This window comes from Lipotes vexillifer, unplaced genomic scaffold (assembly GCF_000442215.2).
Source record: "Lipotes vexillifer unplaced genomic scaffold, Lipotes_vexillifer_v1.1 scaffold236, whole genome shotgun sequence".
Classification (NCBI taxonomy): Eukaryota; Metazoa; Chordata; class Mammalia; order Artiodactyla; family Lipotidae; genus Lipotes; species Lipotes vexillifer.
In genome coordinates this window covers 267,200-285,818 of record NW_006773295.1, presented here as the reverse complement: position 1 = coordinate 285,818, position 18,619 = coordinate 267,200, and the positions used below count along the sequence as shown (strand labels likewise).

The 18,619-nt window shown below is 46.8% G+C and overlaps 1 protein-coding gene across 1 annotated transcript in view; it reads right to left on the bottom strand.

The window, feature by feature from the left end:
* The window catches only part of BICDL1 (BICD family like cargo adaptor 1), a 102,389-nt gene that overhangs the window by 10,898 nt on the left and 72,872 nt on the right, over window positions 1-18,619 (bottom strand). The window contains exons 3-6 of the mRNA XM_007448172.1: window positions 15,725-15,841; window positions 12,601-12,747; window positions 6,924-7,103; window positions 6,118-6,336 (exon numbers count right to left, since the gene is read on the bottom strand). Of these exons, the coding sequence (XP_007448234.1) occupies window positions 6,118-6,336; window positions 6,924-7,103; window positions 12,601-12,747; window positions 15,725-15,841 (663 nt within the window). The remainder of the gene's footprint in view (window positions 1-6,117; window positions 6,337-6,923; window positions 7,104-12,600; window positions 12,748-15,724; window positions 15,842-18,619) is intronic.

The window sequence follows — 18,619 nt, the reverse complement described above, 5'->3', positions numbered from 1 at the left end:
CATTCCTGGCTGCATGGACCTTGGTAGGAGGCAGAGCATGCCCTCCCACTAAGGAAGCCAAAAGAAGAGACATCCTTTCCTAGGTACCTGGGTCCCCCACCTGGGGCTGCAGCTCTTGAGGGTACAGCAAAGCCATCGGCCACTGGGAAATTAGTACATGGACAACAAATGGATTTGTTGCCCCACTCCCCATGGCTTCCTGTTTTGGAGCTCAGTTCTCCAGCCTTCCTGTTGATTCTGTAAGATTTCAGATTTAATTCCAATATATTCTCTTTCTGCTTAAGTTAAGCAGAGCGAGTTTCAGTTGTCTACAACCAGAAACCCTGCCTGGTAGAGCTTTCAATAAATATTTGTTGAATGAATGGAAGGCGGGGAGCCCTTCGTCTCAGTTGACAGGATCAGACTAGAGTCAGGATGCCTGACCCTGCCCTCTTATTAAATATTACACATACTTTTACATCTTTCCAAGGGAAGATCCATCCATACAGGTCTTTCCCTCCCACAAGGGGACAGACATCACCTTCTGTACACTCCTCTGCTCTTCAAGGCCCAGGTCTAATCATCTTTAGACAATGAAGCTGAGCAAAGGCCCCAGGACTAAGGCCGAAGAGCAAGTTTCCCTGGAGGTACTTTGGACCCCCCCAAGCTGACGCAACAAAGTTGCCAGCTCCTGGGGTAGCAGCCACTGAGGAGCAAATCAGAGGATGCCCAATGATGAAGAGGTATACAGGACAATTTGTTGTCGCTATGGGCAATGGATTTTGTACTCTCAGGTGCGTGGTGGGGACTGTCAGGACCTGGTGCTCTGTGCTTTCATGGTAGGGACAGCTCCAGGGAGCAGGGTGAGAAGCCTTAGGGAAGAACAGGCTGGGCAACTGCACAGGCCAGGGCATGCAGGTGCAATGAGCCTTGAGGCAGATGAGGCAACAGGTGAGAAGCCCAGCCTCACGCTATTCTTAGCAGGTTCCGCAGCCTGGTAGGCCAGAACTCAAGACCCAGAAAGCACCTGGCAGAAACAGCCAGCCCTCCTCAGACCAAATGAGCCCTGATGTGGCCTCAGGCCAGCTGTGGGCCAACCAGGTGTTCTGCCAGCTGAGTGAGTGACAGAACTACATGCTAGGCAGGAAATGCCAACATTTAATATGTTCCAGACAAAACTCCACAAGAACTTTTTGCTTTGGCCTGGAAAACCTGATCAAGGTAGAGACTGCCAGCTTAGGAGTGACAAAGGACTTCTCCTCTCTGAGCTGCACATAAGTTCCATAAAAAGCAGGAATAAAAAGAACTATTCTGGGCTTCCCTGGTGGCGCAGTGGTTGAGTCCGCCTGCCGAAGCAGGGGACACGGGTTCGTGCCTCGGTTTGGGAAGATCCCACATGCCACGGAGAGGCTAGGCCTGTGAGCCACAGACGCTGAGCCTGCACGTCCGGAGCCTGTGCTCCGCAATGGGAGAGGCCACAACAGCGAGAGAGGCCCGCACACCGCAAAAAAAAAAAAAAAAAAAAAGAACTATTCCCTACCATCAAGTTGTTGTGAGGATCAAACAAAATAAATAACATCAAGGGCCCCACTCAGGGTGTAAGTGCCTCCCCCTCCTTCCCCCATATAGACCTTCCGGCTGTCATGAGGACCCACTGGGCTTGTTTATCTGCTGACTTACGTTACAGCCACCCCTAAATCCACTTTTCCCCATTAAGGTGGGTGTCCTCGAGATTGAATAGCACCAAAGGAAACATCCTGAAGTCATATATCCAGGGCTGACAATCATCTGCATGCCTGCTCTAAGAAAGGTGCTGCACTAGACACTTTAGGAGAAGACAAAAGTATGTCAGACCTTGAGCTTGTTCTTGCGGGGGGTCTAAGGCTGGACTGGGAGGGTGAGATGGGAGTGAGCGTAACCATGACAAGGCAGGGCCAGGGGGCTCCCTGAGGAAGGGAAGAAAGAGAGTTTTGAGGAGGAAGTGAAACCTGATCAGGAACTTGAAGGATGAGTAGGGCTGGGCTGTATGTGCAGGTGATGGGGGAGAGTCTTCCAGGCAGAGAGCGGAAGAAAAGACCCAGATGTGGGAACACAAGGGCAGCCTGTGCCACGCCCATCTGTAGCCTACATTCAATTCTGCTAAAGCTAAGGAGGTGAGATGGAAACAACAGGAATGGAGGCTGGATGGCTGGATGCAGCCAGACTGTGATGCCAAGAAGGCTGGAGGCTTCCCATTACTCGATGATGGGAAGTCAATCTAGAACGTGCAAGCGGTGTCCCATGTTCAAGCTGTGCTTCAGAAAGATGGATCCATATCATATGGAAGGGTGACCGGGCTGGGGGAAGGCAATCAGCTGGGAAGTGAGGACCAAAGGCAGGGTGTGAAAGAATGAAGGTCTGAAATGGGACAGTGGCTAGGAGGATGGAGGAGAGAGAACCTGCTGAGATTTTAGAGGAGGGGTCACCGAGATCTCATTAGTAAGGGCCTCAACTGCTCCCAGCACACACTCCCCAGAGTTTTCATGTCCCTGCAGTAACTGGCATGTGCTTCAGTCAAGCATAAAGGAGCCAAATGACCAGGTTGGGGACTGTGTTTCTTACTGTGCCTCCCACGACCTGGCTTATTGGCCTGGGAATTGGCGAGGAGCCAAGAATAACTACTTTTCATATTGCTCTGCAGGTCCTCCGGGCAGCAGCTCCAGACCCCACGGGCAGCGCTCACTGGAGAGCTGCAGGGATGGAGGAGAAAAGGCTGAATGGGTGAGCAGGGAGCTCTCCACGGCCATCACGAGGGCAGGAGGCAAGTCTTCAGGTCTGCTATGGGTTTCTGCCTCAAACAAGTAATTATCAATTAAATTAAACCTGGGCTCTCTTTTATTTTAAAATTTGGGTAGGCTTCTGAGGGGGTGGGATACTGCAGGCACTTCACCTTCCAGGCCCCATACCTTTTACCTCTGGCCTAGTTTCTAGGAGAGAAAAGAAAGCAGCGGGAGTGGAGGCTGGATCATGGGCGAGGTCAGACCATGGTCTAGGATCCGTTTGCTGGAACCTCGGTCACACGCCACCTTGTCTGGGCCCTGCTCCCCAAAGGGTACAAAACTGGCCTGACTCCCCTCATGATAGCGAGAGGCCCTGGAGTGCAGGGGCCTTGTCACATCCACCCAGCGCCTCTCGAGGTCTAGGGCAGCACAGGCTTGCGCTGAGCTAACTGCACGAGGCACCTCTGCCCGCCATGATGGCTGCCATTTCCACTGTCCTGGTAACTCAACCCGCATCCCATTCACTGCCCTGGGAGGTCAATGTTACTCCCAAGGGACGGCTTGGCTGAGAGGTTTGCAGCTTTGACTAAGGAAGAGATGACCCCTGGCAGAGGCCCAATTCTATATCCTATTTGGGACCAAGCGTAACCATCTGCTTGATGAGGTTTTTTGAAAGGGAATCCACAGGAATTGACCTAAACCAGTTATCAGCTGGACTTTTAAGGAAAATTCCCTGGTAGAGATGGTCTCCTAAATAGTCCCATAGCAGACTCTCAGCAACCTCCACCTTGCTAATGTTTCTGAACCAAATAATGCCCTCTCGGGTTTCTAGTTTTCTAATTCAGAGAAGCAACAAAGCGACTTTTATTAATCCAAAGAACTCTTATATCTGCTTTCTCTTGCATTTTATTCTTCGACTTTGGAAGATCTGACACTCCCCCACCCCGCCCCAGCCAAATGACCACCTGAGGGTCTTAGGTTTTAGGCACAAGAATGTCTTTGGCTGCCCAACCCTACTTCTCAGGGGTTGGCCAGGAACAAAATACAGCTTTCAGGAGCATCTTCCTGTCCTCCTTATCTGGTCACTCACAAGAAGAAGAGAGCAGTAATGGCTGGGGGTGCAATATCTTCCAAGAGAATAATACTAGAAAGTCTAATGGGTACAACCCAAAAAAGGCAGGGGTTTATTTCTGCAAGTTCCTTTAAATTTAAGAAATACTGACTGAAGTGAAAGCCAGGCTTAAATTCCATCTCTCAGCAACCTCTTCCTGTAGCAGGAAGGGATGACTAGCTTTGGACAAGGAAAGAAGGGGGCAGGGTTTAAAATGGTACCTGTCTGGTGTCCCCCACAAGTGGGACAGAACCTCCACACGTGACCCCAGTCAAAGGGAAGAGTGTTTATTTATCTCCTAGGATAGATTTTAGAAGCTCCTTTTTGGGTGGGGCTGCTCCTAAGCCCTTTAAAACTTTTCAGATCAGAATATAGATGTCCTTCTCCAGTGTTCTTAAGACATGAGATCATGATCAAACAGGAGAGGAACACTGAGAGCAGCAGTAAGTGCCTCTAAAGCTGAAAAACAGGCTGGCAGAGGTGACAGCACTTACAAAGGGAGAACAGGCCTGCAAAGATCAATTGTTCCTCGGTTTGCAAACTTCCCTGCTCAGAAGCTGCTGGAAAACCATCAGTAAGCGTCCTGGGAGCTATGGCACTTTAAACTGTCAGAATCCACCCAAATATTTGGGCTCTGTAGAGGGCAGTGTGTCGCTGGAGGAAATGGAGGGTCAAGCTATTCTTATCCCTGACAATTTCACTTTGGCCTAAACCAGAGGACTGTCTTCTTCGTGGCCACGCAGCATGTGGGATCTTAGTTCCCTGACCAGGGATCGAACCCGGGCCCCCTGCAATGGGAGTGCGGAGTCTTAACCATGGACCACCAGGGAAGTCCCAGGCTTCTTTTCTTGAAGACACCCAGTTCACCTCAACTTTAGGTCACCGCCCCTGAGATCTGTCAGAGGAGAACTGCTTCTCAAAGAGAGGTGGGAGAGGGAAACTCACAGGGGTCCTGAGGGAGCTGGGGACACGTGCACATCCTGAGCTGGGCTGAGGATGGGGGTGCTCACCTGACTGTGGAGCCGCTGCAGCTCTTCTAGGCTTTGCCTCAGTTTACCCCTCTCTCCCTCCATGAGTTCCCTTAGGGCTCTCGAATCCTCACTGGTCTGCCTTATCTGTTCTTCTAAGGAGTCATCATCAATTCTCCGGGAGCTCTGACAGCAAAAGAGAAAGAGCCGGCCAACCAGAGAGGTGGTGAGAGTGGAGGGGAGTGGAGAGATGGTTAGTGGGAGAGATGCAGAAGGGAGAGAGAAAGAAGAAAGGGGAGCAATGGGGAGGGGAGCAGAGAGATGGTTCGGTTTGGGGAAACACAAGATAGTGGGGGGATGAGGAGGAGAGGGGGAGAGAGGAGAAAAAGAGAGGCAGAAGAGGGAAGAAATAGAGGGTTAGAGGAGAGAGATTCTCTTGCTCGATTTCAACGTGCAAACAACTAGACATTTATTTTGTTTCAGGTTTTGGGGAAGGGAAATTGTGTGGAGCCAACAGCACACCTCACTCTGAGAGCTCCCTTTCCCACACTGACCCGGCCTCCACACTACAGTACGTTCCACAAATCAACACAGCATGTTCAGGTAAGGACAACCACCCTTTCACCTTACTTCACCTCATATGGGTAGAGAGATGCAACCATTCTGTAGGAGGAGGAAACCTGAAGGAAAACAACCACCTGAGAGCTGGGGTGGTGAATGGAGAGTAAGTCTGGCAGAAATCTGACATGAAGCTGGAAGAAACTGCCCATGTGCTTGGGAAGCCTGTGGGAATGTTCCTCTCCTCCACAAGAGGAGCCACATCTGGAATTCTAAAAGGCCCTTGTTGTTGATCATCCCAACTTTCTGTGCTCACTTCTAGCCTTCGAGCAGAGAAGCTTCAGATCTTTTAAGTTTGCCTGTTCACAGCTAACTCCACCACCAGAACCAAGGGGCTACAGAAAAGTAACTTGCAGTTTTTACTGGGATGCAAATTTCTACAGTCAAAGCCTCCCAGGAAAGCCCTCACACTCAAGGTCCCCGTGGCCTGCATGTAACCGCATGGAGGGAGGCCTCCTCTGCATCCTGTGCCTGCAGGAAGGGACTCTGGAGTCTTCCATCCCCGGCATCGGGCCCTCTGCCTGCTCCCCAGTGTTCAGTGCTCTCAGACGAGGGCTCAGAAGAAATTCTTGCAGACATTATAAGGTTCCAGTTCTAGGGTTAACCTCATCCTCTGCATTTGGTTTCAACCTCCCACTGGCCAGGTTCTGTGGAGCAAGGAGCTCTCAGCTTGGCCTCTTACCGTGGGCTCCATGCCATCCACAATGCTCTGTATCAGTCTCTTGAGCTCGCTGAGAGCAGTGCGCAAGCTGCCAGCTGGTACATCCTTGGCAGACGACGTTTCTGAAGACTCGTCCATTGAGGAGTCCGTGGAGACGGCCGAGTCAGCGCTGTCATTTCCTCGAAGGTGTGAGCAGAGATAGCGAACCTGGCAGTAGGCTTCCCAGAGCTGCAGTCTCAGCTGCCCCACAAAGAATTATTCCTGATTATGGATTCTAGAGAAGACTGCCACCAGCCATCTTCTTCTAGTGTATGAATCCAAGATACTAGTTATAGGGAAAGTTTTTGTGTTTTTTTTTTAATCACCTGTCCCAAGAAATACTGATACTTATTCTGGGCCCAGTACACCTATACAGAGTCCCAATTCTTATTTTCCCTGTCCTCAAGCCCCTCCCATTTGCACATAAAGCACATCTTTATACAGTCTGTTACTTTGGTGGAAGTCAGTGCATGATTGGGGGAATGAGTGGTTATGAGTACAATGAAAAGAAGCTAATTGGATGGATCACGAATGTTCTAAAACCCTGTCAATACAAGAGGTATGAGGCTGATATTAGTCAACAAGCATTTCCTAAGAGGCACTGCTTCATGACAGCTCCAGCCAGCAGGCCTAGGGGCTTGCACAAGTGCAGACCACGGGCCCCTGCCAGGCTGAAACTAAACAGCAGGCACGGGGTGACAGGGATGGCCGACGGGCTCTCAAAGGCCAGGGTCTGCCCCAGGATCCCTGGGCAACCTCACGTGCCACAGCAGTGGCGATGCCAGCACCTGCTCTCTCTCCTGCTCCAGCTCCTCGGCCTCCATGCTCTGCTCTATTTCAGACAGGAGGGACGTGCTGGTGGCTGCAGAGCTCTGCAGACTCCTCTCCTCAGTGAGCTCCTCCACCTTCACCTGCAGCTGTCGGTAGGAGAGCCGTACCTCCTGGAGCTCCAGCTGGCTCTGATGCAGCTTTCAGAGAGACAGCAAACGGTGGTGAGGCGGGCTGAACCCAAACAGAAAAACTGACCCTGAACCCAATCATGCTTTTAGATCCTGCTACCAGTTTACAGAAAAATACAGAGGAGGGAAGAACTGGCTAGACTATGTTAAGGGGATGCAGTCAGCAAAATCCAGATTTGGGAAATTCTATAGGACAAATAGCTCAGTTTCTTCAACAAATAAATTTCAAGAAAAAAAAGGAAAGATAAAGGGGGAACCTATAGATTAAAAGAGACTTAAGAAACATATCAGCCAACTGCCACATGTGGGCATATTTTAATTTGTATCTTGATTCAAATGAAAAATGTGAAAAACAATGACATTTATAAGACAATTGAAAATTTGAACACTGATTAGATGTTTGATAATATTAAAGGAAATATTGCTGAAGTTTCTAGGTGTACTAGTCCTGTGGTTATATTTTTTTATGTTCTTATTTAGAGGTATTCTTTATTTACAGATGAAATTATAAAAATTCTGGGATTTACTTCAAAATGAGAGGGGAGCAAATGGATGTAATGAAGATAGGGCGGGACTGGCCAGGAATGGACGGTTTGTAGAGCTGGACAATGGGTTACGTGGGATGTCACTGTCTTATTCTGTTTTTGAGTTCATCTGAAATTCTCCAGAATAAAATGTTCAACACGCAAACATACAGGCATACAAAGTAAGGCACCATTAGACTCTCACCAGAATGGCTAAAATAAATAATAGTAACAGAATAATAATATCAAGTTCTGATGAGGATGTAAAATAACTGGGACTCTCATTTCTGGTGGAAATGGAAGATGCACCACCACTGTGGAAAACTGTTTGGCAGTTTCTAATGAGTGAAATGCAGATCTGTCCTACTATTCTATGATCCAGCTGTTCTATCCTATGATCCAGCTGTTCCACTCTTTGGTGCAGACCCAGTAATAAATGACTGAAAATGTAGATGAAAGACAAACAGGATGTTCACAGCAGCATTATTCATAAAAGCCACAGATGGGAAACAATCTAAACACCAATAAAGATAGAATGGATATATTCACATGCTGGAATACTACACAGCAGTAAAAAAAGAACATACTGCTACTCTATGCCACAACATGGATGAATTTCTTAAACATGATGTTCAGCAAAAACCAGACACAAAACAATATATAATGTATGATTCTATTTATAAAAAGTTCCAAAACTTCATTGATATAAAAGAGATGGAAGTCAGAATAGACGTTTGCTTTTGAGGAAGTGTTAGCGTATTGACTGGGAAGGGGCAGGAGGAAGACTTGTGGGTGCTGATAATGGGCTATGTCTTGAAGTGGATGGTGTTCACACAGGTATATATAAAACTTCAACGGGCTATCCACTTATGATCTGTATGCCTTACTATATGCATGTTGTACTTTAATGAAAAAATTAAGAGGAAAAGGGTTGTTTGGAAAGGAGCTAGGGGTGAGATCTGGAATAACATCTGGGCAGTAATACCAAGAGTTCCCAAAACCATGGGAAAAGCAGTCTCTACTTTGTGTCATACCTCATGGTTTACAGATAAGGCTCTAGGCCTGGGAGGGGCCTTACATAGCACTAGAAGCTCAGAGGAGGAGAGCGACACCAGCGGTAGAGCGGGGACAGCAATGCAGGCATCATGACCTAGGGGCCAGGGCTCCTTCCCTCTCTTTCGTTGCCACTACTTCACCCTTCTCTACATTCTCTGTGGCTCCTTCCCTGTGGAGTCCAAACAGGGCACTGCTACCTGGTGAGGTTGTTACTGCTGAATGTAAGGGGAGACCCTACTGTGGCTGCTAAATGCCACACTCTTACTAATATACTCCATCACTACACTTACTTTTAGCACAACAGACCCTAATTGCAGAATCAATCTGTTTGCTAACTGCTATGCACATGTCCATATACTACACGTGCACAGGAGCAATGCTTCCTACTCTTGTATTTGTGGACTGCCCACCCTCCTTTTAAAATATATTTTTGGGGGTGAGGATGGGAGAAGAACTTCTGGGGATTTAAATTTAATTATTTTATCCTTTTATAAAATAGCATTTCTGGGTCATCCCTGTTCATTAAAAAGAGTGAACACTGTATTGTCTTTTCCAGACTGTCATCCAGGTGGGCTTATGGCTCCTGCAGAGATGCAGAGACGAAGGGGCAGTGGGCAACTCAGAGCTCTGTGGTTCTCATGAATGGGGCAAGCTGCCTTGCAGAGCCCGCAGCCAATCATTTTGGTGCCCTGGGAGCCTCTCTTCTGCTGGTCCAGTATCAGAGAACATTTGCTAATGGCACCAGTGGTCTGGATGTGCCTTAACTAGAAGAGTTTGGAGCCTGGCTGCTCGGAGAACGAAAAGGAATTGGCAAGCCTGCTCTGCATGGTTCCAGTGGATCAGCAATACCTGCTGGTCCAGGGGGAACTCCTCCAGCCTTGGTTTTGAGGAAACTCAGAAAGAAGAAATTAGGTTTTGGGTTTTTTTAAAAGATATGCCTAGGAAGCATTTGGCGCAATTACAAACGGCATTTACTAAATTGACAAAATGCTTTGCAATTATTTTCTAGACAACTCCACATACATCTCAGCAGGAGAAGTTCAGCACAGACAAGTACAAGTTCTTAGTCACTGGACAACATTAGTTCAATTACTCATGCACACTCAAAGGTGCTTAATTAATTATAACAGCAAAAGAACAAAGACCAGGACAGGTCTGCCCTCTCTGGTCAATAATTGATCCACAGACAAACTCAGAAAAACCAAACCAAAGCAAGGAAGAGTCTATTAAATATAAGAACCCTCTAACATAAGAAATATCACCCTTTATAAAACAAAGATGAAACCAAATGTATTTATATGTATGAACAAGGAAGACACCAAATGTCTTGTGATTGGAGAGTATACTAAGTTCAAGCTTACAATACTCATGCCCTTAAAGCTGGCAGAAGTGGGGGCACCCTCCCCATTTTACGTTGTGGGAACTGAGATGGTGTGATGTTAAGTGATTTCCCTAATGGTACACACCCAGAGTCAGAGCGAGGTCTAGACTCCAGTTCATATGCTTCCTGGGTCCCTACAGTAAGCAGGGCCTGTATTCTCTGCTGATGAAAGCCACCCACTGATTGGGACAAGGCCCCTGCACACATTTATAAGATGCTCAGCTTGGTATGAAATAGGGCAGTTAAGTTGCCCTCGGAGGGACAACTCCTTTACTGGGTATTAAGAGTTCAGCAAAATGCCTGATTTTTAAGTTTACTGGGTGCTCAAAAAGTAATAATTTTTATCCCTGCTCAGCCTGAAAAAAAAATCAGAGTTGGATTTGATCAGTGGTTTAAAAATCTGTGTTTGACAGTAGAACCCCAGTTACATAGTGAACCAGATTAAAGGGGGCTACTCTGCCTGTGGCAGCCCTATTGCCCTGCCTGCTCAGCCTTCTTCTCATCCCTTGTCTGAGGAAAAGGATTAAAATCATGGGATTAGATATATTCCAAGGCCACTAGCTCTACATTTTACAAGTCTGATTTAGGACCATTCACCTACTCCCTGAGTGAGCTGAAATTTCTATTTCTGTATCAGTACAGGCCATTTCATCAATAGAACTAATTAGCAACACCTTAAGGAGATTTTTATATGAATAAAAGGAAAAAAATTACAAATAGTTCTGAAAGATGAGACTTCAGCCCATAAATGCAGATTTTCCAAATCAAGGTGGGAACTCCCTGACTTGATGTAGGCCCTGCACTAGTGATACGCTCTTACTCTTGAAGAAGCCCAATTGGAAGACAGCGAGTGTGCAGATGGTGAGGATGTGAACATGGTGTGACTGGGGACTCTGGCTGCTAGAGAACATACAGCCCACTGTGCCAGCCAGGCACTGCATGGTCCACACTGGTCCTGGCTCTTCCCTATCTCCAGGTCTCCCATTCTTGATATGAAATAAGGACTTTTCATTTGTGAATTCATGCTGGACTAGAAGTTTGTTTTAGGCAGGGCCATTTTCCCATTTTTCTGTACTTCTTTTCCTTCTCCTCTCCATACTCTACCTCAGTAACCCTCAGGAGAGTGCCTGATGGGGTAATAAATGCTGGTGAAACACTGACTTGCAGAGGCAAGTGATACACTGGAAGCTATCATTGAGCACCAGGTAAAGCAGGTAGGAGGGTCCTCTTCTGGATTCTACCAAAGACTTACTACACTTCTTAGGATAAAGGATTCATCTTTCTAAGCCTCAGTTTTAGAATATATGCAAAAGCACTCTCTTCTCTGTAAAGCGGCATACAGATGTTCATGGCTATTATCGCCATCAACCTTAAAATATGAGCAAATTCCTTTCCATTTTGAAAACTGCTGTGAGGCTTTAGCCAGCATCATTTTCTAGTCAACATTTACTGAGGCCCCACTTTATAAAAAGTTCTGAGCTGAAGGTATAAAAGCATGGAGAGAGAAAAACTTAATTTGCCCTAAAAGAGGTTAATTACTCAGATGGCCATTTAACTGATGGTGTCAAGTGACCTTAGCCTAAGAGGTCCCCTTATCCCACAACCCAGGGCTTTCCTCAACAGCCAACTGCTGAGCCCAGTGGGGCCTTCTGAGGCCTGGTCTTTGGGTGGGGACACACCTGGCGCTCAAGTATACTTGGCTGACCACTTCCACACGAATGGCACCATTGCAATCTACTCCGCTCCCTGGTACACTCAGAGAATGCCCAAGGGGAAGCAGTGCATTCTTAGCCACTGGCCCCAGTGGTCCTAGGCTAGCACAGCAAAGCTTTCTCGGCAGCAGATGCTACACTCTATTTCTGGGGAGGCTGAGTGATTATCTTTTTGTTTAGGGGGTTGTTTCCAGTCAAGTGTGAGCTTTGGGATTCAGCTGAGGCCTGGTGGCAGTTCCCAAATAAGTACAAATATAGCCATGAAGCAATTTCCTTTAGGAAGAAAAAAGAGGCTAATTAGGCTCATAGAGGGGTCAGCCTGTGCCTTTGTTAACAACTGGCAGAATCAGGATATAAGTCTTGCTGTGTTCAGTGGGCAGCTTCTTGGTTTCTGTTCAGTGCCAGCCAACTAAATGCATCAGCCTGGGGAAGCAGCAGCAGAGAGCATTGTGAGCCAAGCACAGAGTCACAGGATCCCTCTGAAATCTCCGGCAGGTTTCACAAACCCCAGGAGGCAGAACAGCACTCCTGGTGTTCCAGTCATGTTAACAGCCCAGAAAGAACTCAGTGAAACTGCTCCTGGGGCCAGTGGCTCAGAACAAATTGGAAGGATGACCTGTGGTAGCAATGCGCTTGTTCTCGGCAGAGAAAGACCAGCCCAGTTAGCAGAGCCTGAGGAGAACCATAACCGGGCCCAAGGAGAAACCTCTCAGCTTTACCCACTCCTGACCCCGGTGGTGGCACTGGCCTCCCAGCCTTTCCCTTTGGCTGGGCAGCTAAGCACTCCTTTGATCTGACCCTGGTCCTACATGACTGCTTCTCTGCCCCAGTACCTGGAGGTCTTTGTCATGGCCCTGCCTCTCCAGGATCAGCACCCGGTCCTGTAGCTCCTCCACAGTCCCTTGGAGCAGGTCATTCTCCTCTAAGGTGGCACTGAGACGGTGCTCCAGCTCCCGTTTCCGATCCGACAGCATCTTGATCTGAAAGGGTGGAGAGCCACAAGGGTGGTGTGGAGTTACACCCAGGCTGATGAGTAGGGAGGGAGGGACCAGCCCTGGAACATGAAGACAGGTGTCTCTCCAAGTGCTCTGAGCAGGGGCCTGGTGCCTCCACCTCTGAAGGAACAGCTGTGAACTCTTAAGCTGAGGAGAAAACCCCTCCCCTTTGGAAACCTGTCTGGGAAGCGGTAGGAGTTGAACTTTGGGGAAGCTGGAATGTGGGGTGCCAGGCAGAGGCAAGGAAGGTTAGTGCTCTCTGGAAATTCCACAGATAAGACAGAGGAGGGCCCCACCTTGCTGCCTATAACTTTTTTTTGGCCCTGCCGCACAGCATGTGGGATCTTAGTTCCCTGACCAGGGATCAAACCCGTGCCCCCTGCAGTGGAAGCACGGACTCTTAACCACTGGACCACCAGGGAAGTCCCCTGCCTACAACTTTACTTCAACCCCACAGTTTATGGGGCAGTGGAACCTAATCTGTGGGACCAGTCTTCTTTCTCAAGTCCTGAGCACAAGAAAATGCCCAAGACAGTCTCTGGAGCTGCTGTATTCTCATATTCTATGTCTCTCCTTTGTCCTTCCCCCACTGCTGGCAGGTCTGGCTCTTGAGTCATGGTCCAGACCCCAGGTTAATGGGGGAGCCAGAAGGATACAGAAAACAGAGCAGTGCCTGCATCAGCCCGTGTCCTGGGAAGGAACATGACATGGACACAAGTAAATAACTGATTTTACTTCAAGTATCTTTTGCTTGAGCAAGAAGTTTGTGAATAGAAGCAATTTTTCTCTTTTTATTAAACATGTTGATATGTTTGTACACTGAGTATCTAGCTAGTCTCAAGAAAGATACAGACCTTCTTTTAGGAAGGTCTGTCTTGTCTCTTCCGTTTCAGTGAGAAAGCAGAGGAAAAGAGGAAAGAGATGCTGGGTAAGAAGCCGCCCAGCACTCCCCAAGGCCAGCGATGCTTCAGCCCAAGAATCCTGCCCTGCTCAGGGGCTATGCGAAGCCTTCCCAAATCCCTTCAATTGCTAGTGGCCTTGGGAACTTTTGGAGTCCTGCAGGTTCCCCAGCTCCTCCCATTTATCAGTTTCCTGCTAGAATGATCTCTCAACCAGTTTCTTGTGAATATTCTCCTGTTGTGTTTAAGATGTTCTCCACGCTCTCTAGTCTAGCATGACAACAGTTCACTAAAAGGACCAACCACAGACTGTTTCCAGGGGAGATTTGGAAATGAATGTCTAACTTGTCCCAAGTCCTCTGAAATCTTTACCTTCCCCCTGCTTTTTGGCTGTTCTCACTCTCTGAATTCTGTTCATAAGGCACAGATCTTCCCTGGCCACCCACCTATCAGATAGGATGCTGTCCTGGGGAAATGAAGTATGTGGCCTTTGTCCAGAGGGATCAGGTATCCGGCCAAACAAAGAAACACTGTCTCTCAAGTGTGCACCTGGGTAAGGGACTGAAAGGAGCAGGCCCTTTTGTGAATGGGTCCACTATTCCCCACACTGAAGCAGCGTTACCCACATGAAGGGAATTCTTACTCTAGTTGGTTTTCATTTAAATACCCTCTGACCTTTACATTTTCCTTCCCATGGATCACCTTAGTTTCCCAAGTTCCACTTAGTGAAGTCATGAGGTAAATATGGTTCTGATACACAGCCCCACCCCTTAAAAAAACTTAGCAGTTCAGCTCTATATGAAGTAACTTATTTGAAATAAATAATTTCATAGCTTGGCTTTTAAAAGTAGCAGTGTTATTGGATGAAGAAAGGAATTGGCATTAGGCAGCCAACTCCCTCACCCCATCCTACACATCCTGAAACCTGGGACCAAATCTGGTTCCCAAACCTGGGAAAGACCCTGTGTCATGAGGGTCTAGAAACAGTGAATTGGGGGTGGTGGGGAAAGGAAAACAGGCAACTTGATGGAGTCAGACTTTGGCAGAGGTGGTTGAACAGCACATCATGCACACAAACCGTCACAGACAGGCATGCCAAACCCACCAGCACAAACTACTTACTTCAAGAACCTGCTGCTCAATACCAGTAGGAATTCCAAGGGAAGGGAAGAAGGAAGGGAGAGCCAGGAGAAAAGAGAAGATATTGACAGACTTTAGGAAAAACATCTTCATGTCATTTATGAAGCAGGAGAGCAGCCATCTGGGCCTCTTGGGCCTGACCACGCTGGCTGGTTCCTTCACCACAGTTGGGGTGCACGATCATGTGGCGCTAGACCGTCCCTCAAAGTGTGACTCAGCCAAAGGGCTGCTGTTCGGACACTTGGCTGAGGGGTCCTGGGAGCAGATTAGGTGGAAGCCTCCTCAGGAGACAGCCCCCATTTGGACTGGTGATATGACCCCTCCCCTCTCCTCCCCACAACTGGATTCTCAAAGTATTGTCCCCTGAGTGCTACTTTTTTTCCCCCTCTGGCCCACTCAGGCCATAGACCCTGCCTGCCCTCTCATATACTTTCAATAACATTACTTTCTTCCAAACAGCACACACAGCACTTTCCATGTATTAACTCATCCGATCCTCACAACAACCCTATGAAGTAGACACTTCTATTACTCTCAGTTTATAAGTGAGAATAATAGGCCCTGTTAAGATGGACTAAATTGGACCCAAATGGAATGGAGGAAGGGAGGATTCCCTTTCCAATCTTCTATTTAGGATTGGCATGGATGTTCTTTGAGGGATCAACATATTCAGTAAAAAGTAGGGCATTCATAATTTCAACACACTCAGCAGTAACTCTGAGCAACCTTATTTTTCTAGACAACAGGCTACCCAGAGGAACATGGTCAAGTGTTCCCCATTTAGTTTCTCACAGATATGTCTCCCTAGAGATTTTAGATAGAGCAGGTTTTTGTTCAGAGGGCTCCTTGTCTAAAAGACCTGGCACGGCACCTCCAAGGAGAAAAGCACTTCCATCCAAGCACTGCTGCATGGGGAGGCTCACCTCAGCCTGAAGGCTTTCGAGTCGGATGATGTGCTGGTTGGTTGATGAGTTTTTCTCCCGAAAGTCTTCTCTGAGGGCATGGACTTGCATAGATAGCTGTCTCTCAACTTCTGATGCCTGCAAGCAGAAGAGACCATAGAGCTGATTTAGAGGTTGTACAAAAGAGGCCTGATTTGCCTTTCATTTCTCAAGCATCTCTTTGCAACTCTATTCTACAAGTACACGATGAGAATCTGGTCTCCCATCCCTGGTCCCTTTGTTCCCTCACACCCAAACAAGACTAACCCCTATCCCTACCTCCACCATGAACAACTCTGTCTAGGTCTAAGACCACTTTGCTGATCAGAGGAAACAGGCCTAGAAAATTGTAAGTTCTCAAATGTTAGTTATCATCATTATGATTCTGCACACAGCAGAAGCTCAGCAAACATCTAAATTGAGAGACATTCTCAGTATTTTACATGGAAGAATAAGACCAATATACCTAATACCTTAGAAATTCCTTTATTTCTCTCATGCATTTCCTTAGTGGGGCCCAGGCAAATCATCTCTGTCTGTATTTCTTACTTCCAGTCAACATGGGTACTATTTAAAATACCCTGTCATGTCTGTTAAGATTTTTTCTGTTCATTCCTCAAGGAACTTTCGATTCTCTGGGGAGTGCTGGCTGAGGTGCTCGTTTCCCACCCTAATCCATTTACTCTCTAATGCTGAAACACAGCAAACACCAAATACCATTTGGTGTGTCAGCACCTTCTCTTGAATATGCAGGAGAGTACTCTGAAAGAATGCACCCTTGGAAAGATATGAACTCAGTCATCCACCGGAGGGCCCAGCCAAGCCCCCACTGAGGAAAGCCCTGAACCCTGCCCTGTGGAGGAGAGCCACAGGACAGGTTAAGTAACTGCCTCAGTGCTTTTCTGAGGCCAAATAGGGTCAGTGAGCTTTATGCATTCTCAGGAAAGATCACGGTGTGCAGAAATGGTTGGGAAAGGCTTTCAGAGGAGGTGGGATGGTAATAATGTTGAAATGGTAGGCTAGCTGTTCAATGAGGCTCTTACAGTAATGGTTATACGTTCAACAGTTCCTTTTATCTTCAAGTGCTGTATAATCAATTGTCCATATTTTTTTGGTTCCACAGATTCAACAAACGTGCCCCCTGCCCCAGACTACAGCGCCACAAGAATCAACCTATAGTGCTAATTTTTAAATTACAAAACATACAACAAAAGAAAATTAAACCATCTCTTTTTCTTCCTTATTCTAAATTTAATTTTAGACACTACCAGCTTGTTTCTTAATCACTTAGAAACACAATATTAGTCATCCTTGCCTAAAAATTAGTATTATTTACTGAGTACTTCACGATGTGCAAGAACTGTGCTAAATGCTTTACCTCAATTGTCACAACCAAAGTAGGGCCTGTCACCCTCAATTTACTACCAAGGCAACAGGCTCAGCGAAGTGAGGGAACTTGCCCCACATTTTAGTGAATGACAGCATCAGAATGGTAAACTCTGGGCTGTCTTACTCCGAAATTAGGACTGCAATACTGCCTTCTTACACAGTATCCTGAAATAAGTTTTTCCTATTTCTATCACTCACTATTGAAACTAACTTCATGAGTCCAATTTAGAAAGGCTTGTTTTCTTTCTTTTCTTCTTCTCTTTTTAATACTAAGCAATTTTATTTGACTCTTGAAATTTCTTCAAATAGAATTTAGGGCCCATAAGGAAAATTTCCTCTTATAAATGCTGCAGTTCGATTGCCTATACTGAATTCAGTTGACTATCAGGGTTTCAAATATGTTCAGATTACAAAGCACTGGGTAATTCAGGCAGCTGACCTCATTCTGAGTATCACTGCCTTGACATGAATCATGAGACAACCACAGAGATGCACTGAGGGCTACAAATCTAGCCCAGGTGGTATCAGAAATGCTCCTGTAGACAGTCTCCTCTCAAAGTGATCTTCCTAGAAATAAAATTTGTCTCTTCCCTCCAGGAAGCATGACACCAAAGTCTCAGCTCCCAACCACTATGTTATAATGTTTCCTTTAATTGTCTGACTCCTCAGATGTGCCCAAGGATATACTGTTCACAAAGACTTCTAACCTACAGCTCTCATATGAATCTCCAACAGCCCTAAGAAGCAGGAATTGATGGCCTCATTTTGCAGACAAGGAGGTGGAGGCTGAGAGGAGTGGCACTGCCCTGGTCTTCAGCCTCCCGGTTCTGTGCTCTCCCACCACACCATGGCCACCTCCAGCCAGGTGGCCAGTCATTTGTCTGTGATGGTGATGGAGGGGAACGGATCAATCAGACATATAAGTACCATCTGCAAGGAGCTAATGCACCTTCCAAAGTATATTATTTTCTTCTTTTTCAGAGATGGAAACTGGCTCAGATACTTAGACCTGACTACCAGAATGAATATTAGCTATTTCTGCACATAAATTAAATAATAATCTCTGAAGTTTGACATAACTCTAATGTTCTAAATGCTTTCTGAACAAAGTATCAGAAAGGTTACAAAGCCAATTTTAGTTCTATAGTGGATTTCAGAGCTTCTTTGAAGTTCTTCAAGTAGGAGAGTAAGCCAGAATAACAGTGGTCTTTCTGAAGAGATCTGCCCTGCTCCTGAGAGGAGGGATGTATGATGAAAGGAAAAAAAAGTTAAGGGTCAGATGGTCAGGGTTAAGAATTCCTGTCCTACCATAGATATGGGTATGAGTTATATGAGTCATTTAACCTCTTTGAGTCTCACTTTCCCAATTTATAGACATATTCCTCCTTTACATTGTAACACAAAAAAGGCAGGTTTGAAGGTATGCCCATCTCCCTATATGTAATTCAGGACTTTGTGGGATTGAGTCTAATCACTGAAGTGTAGGGA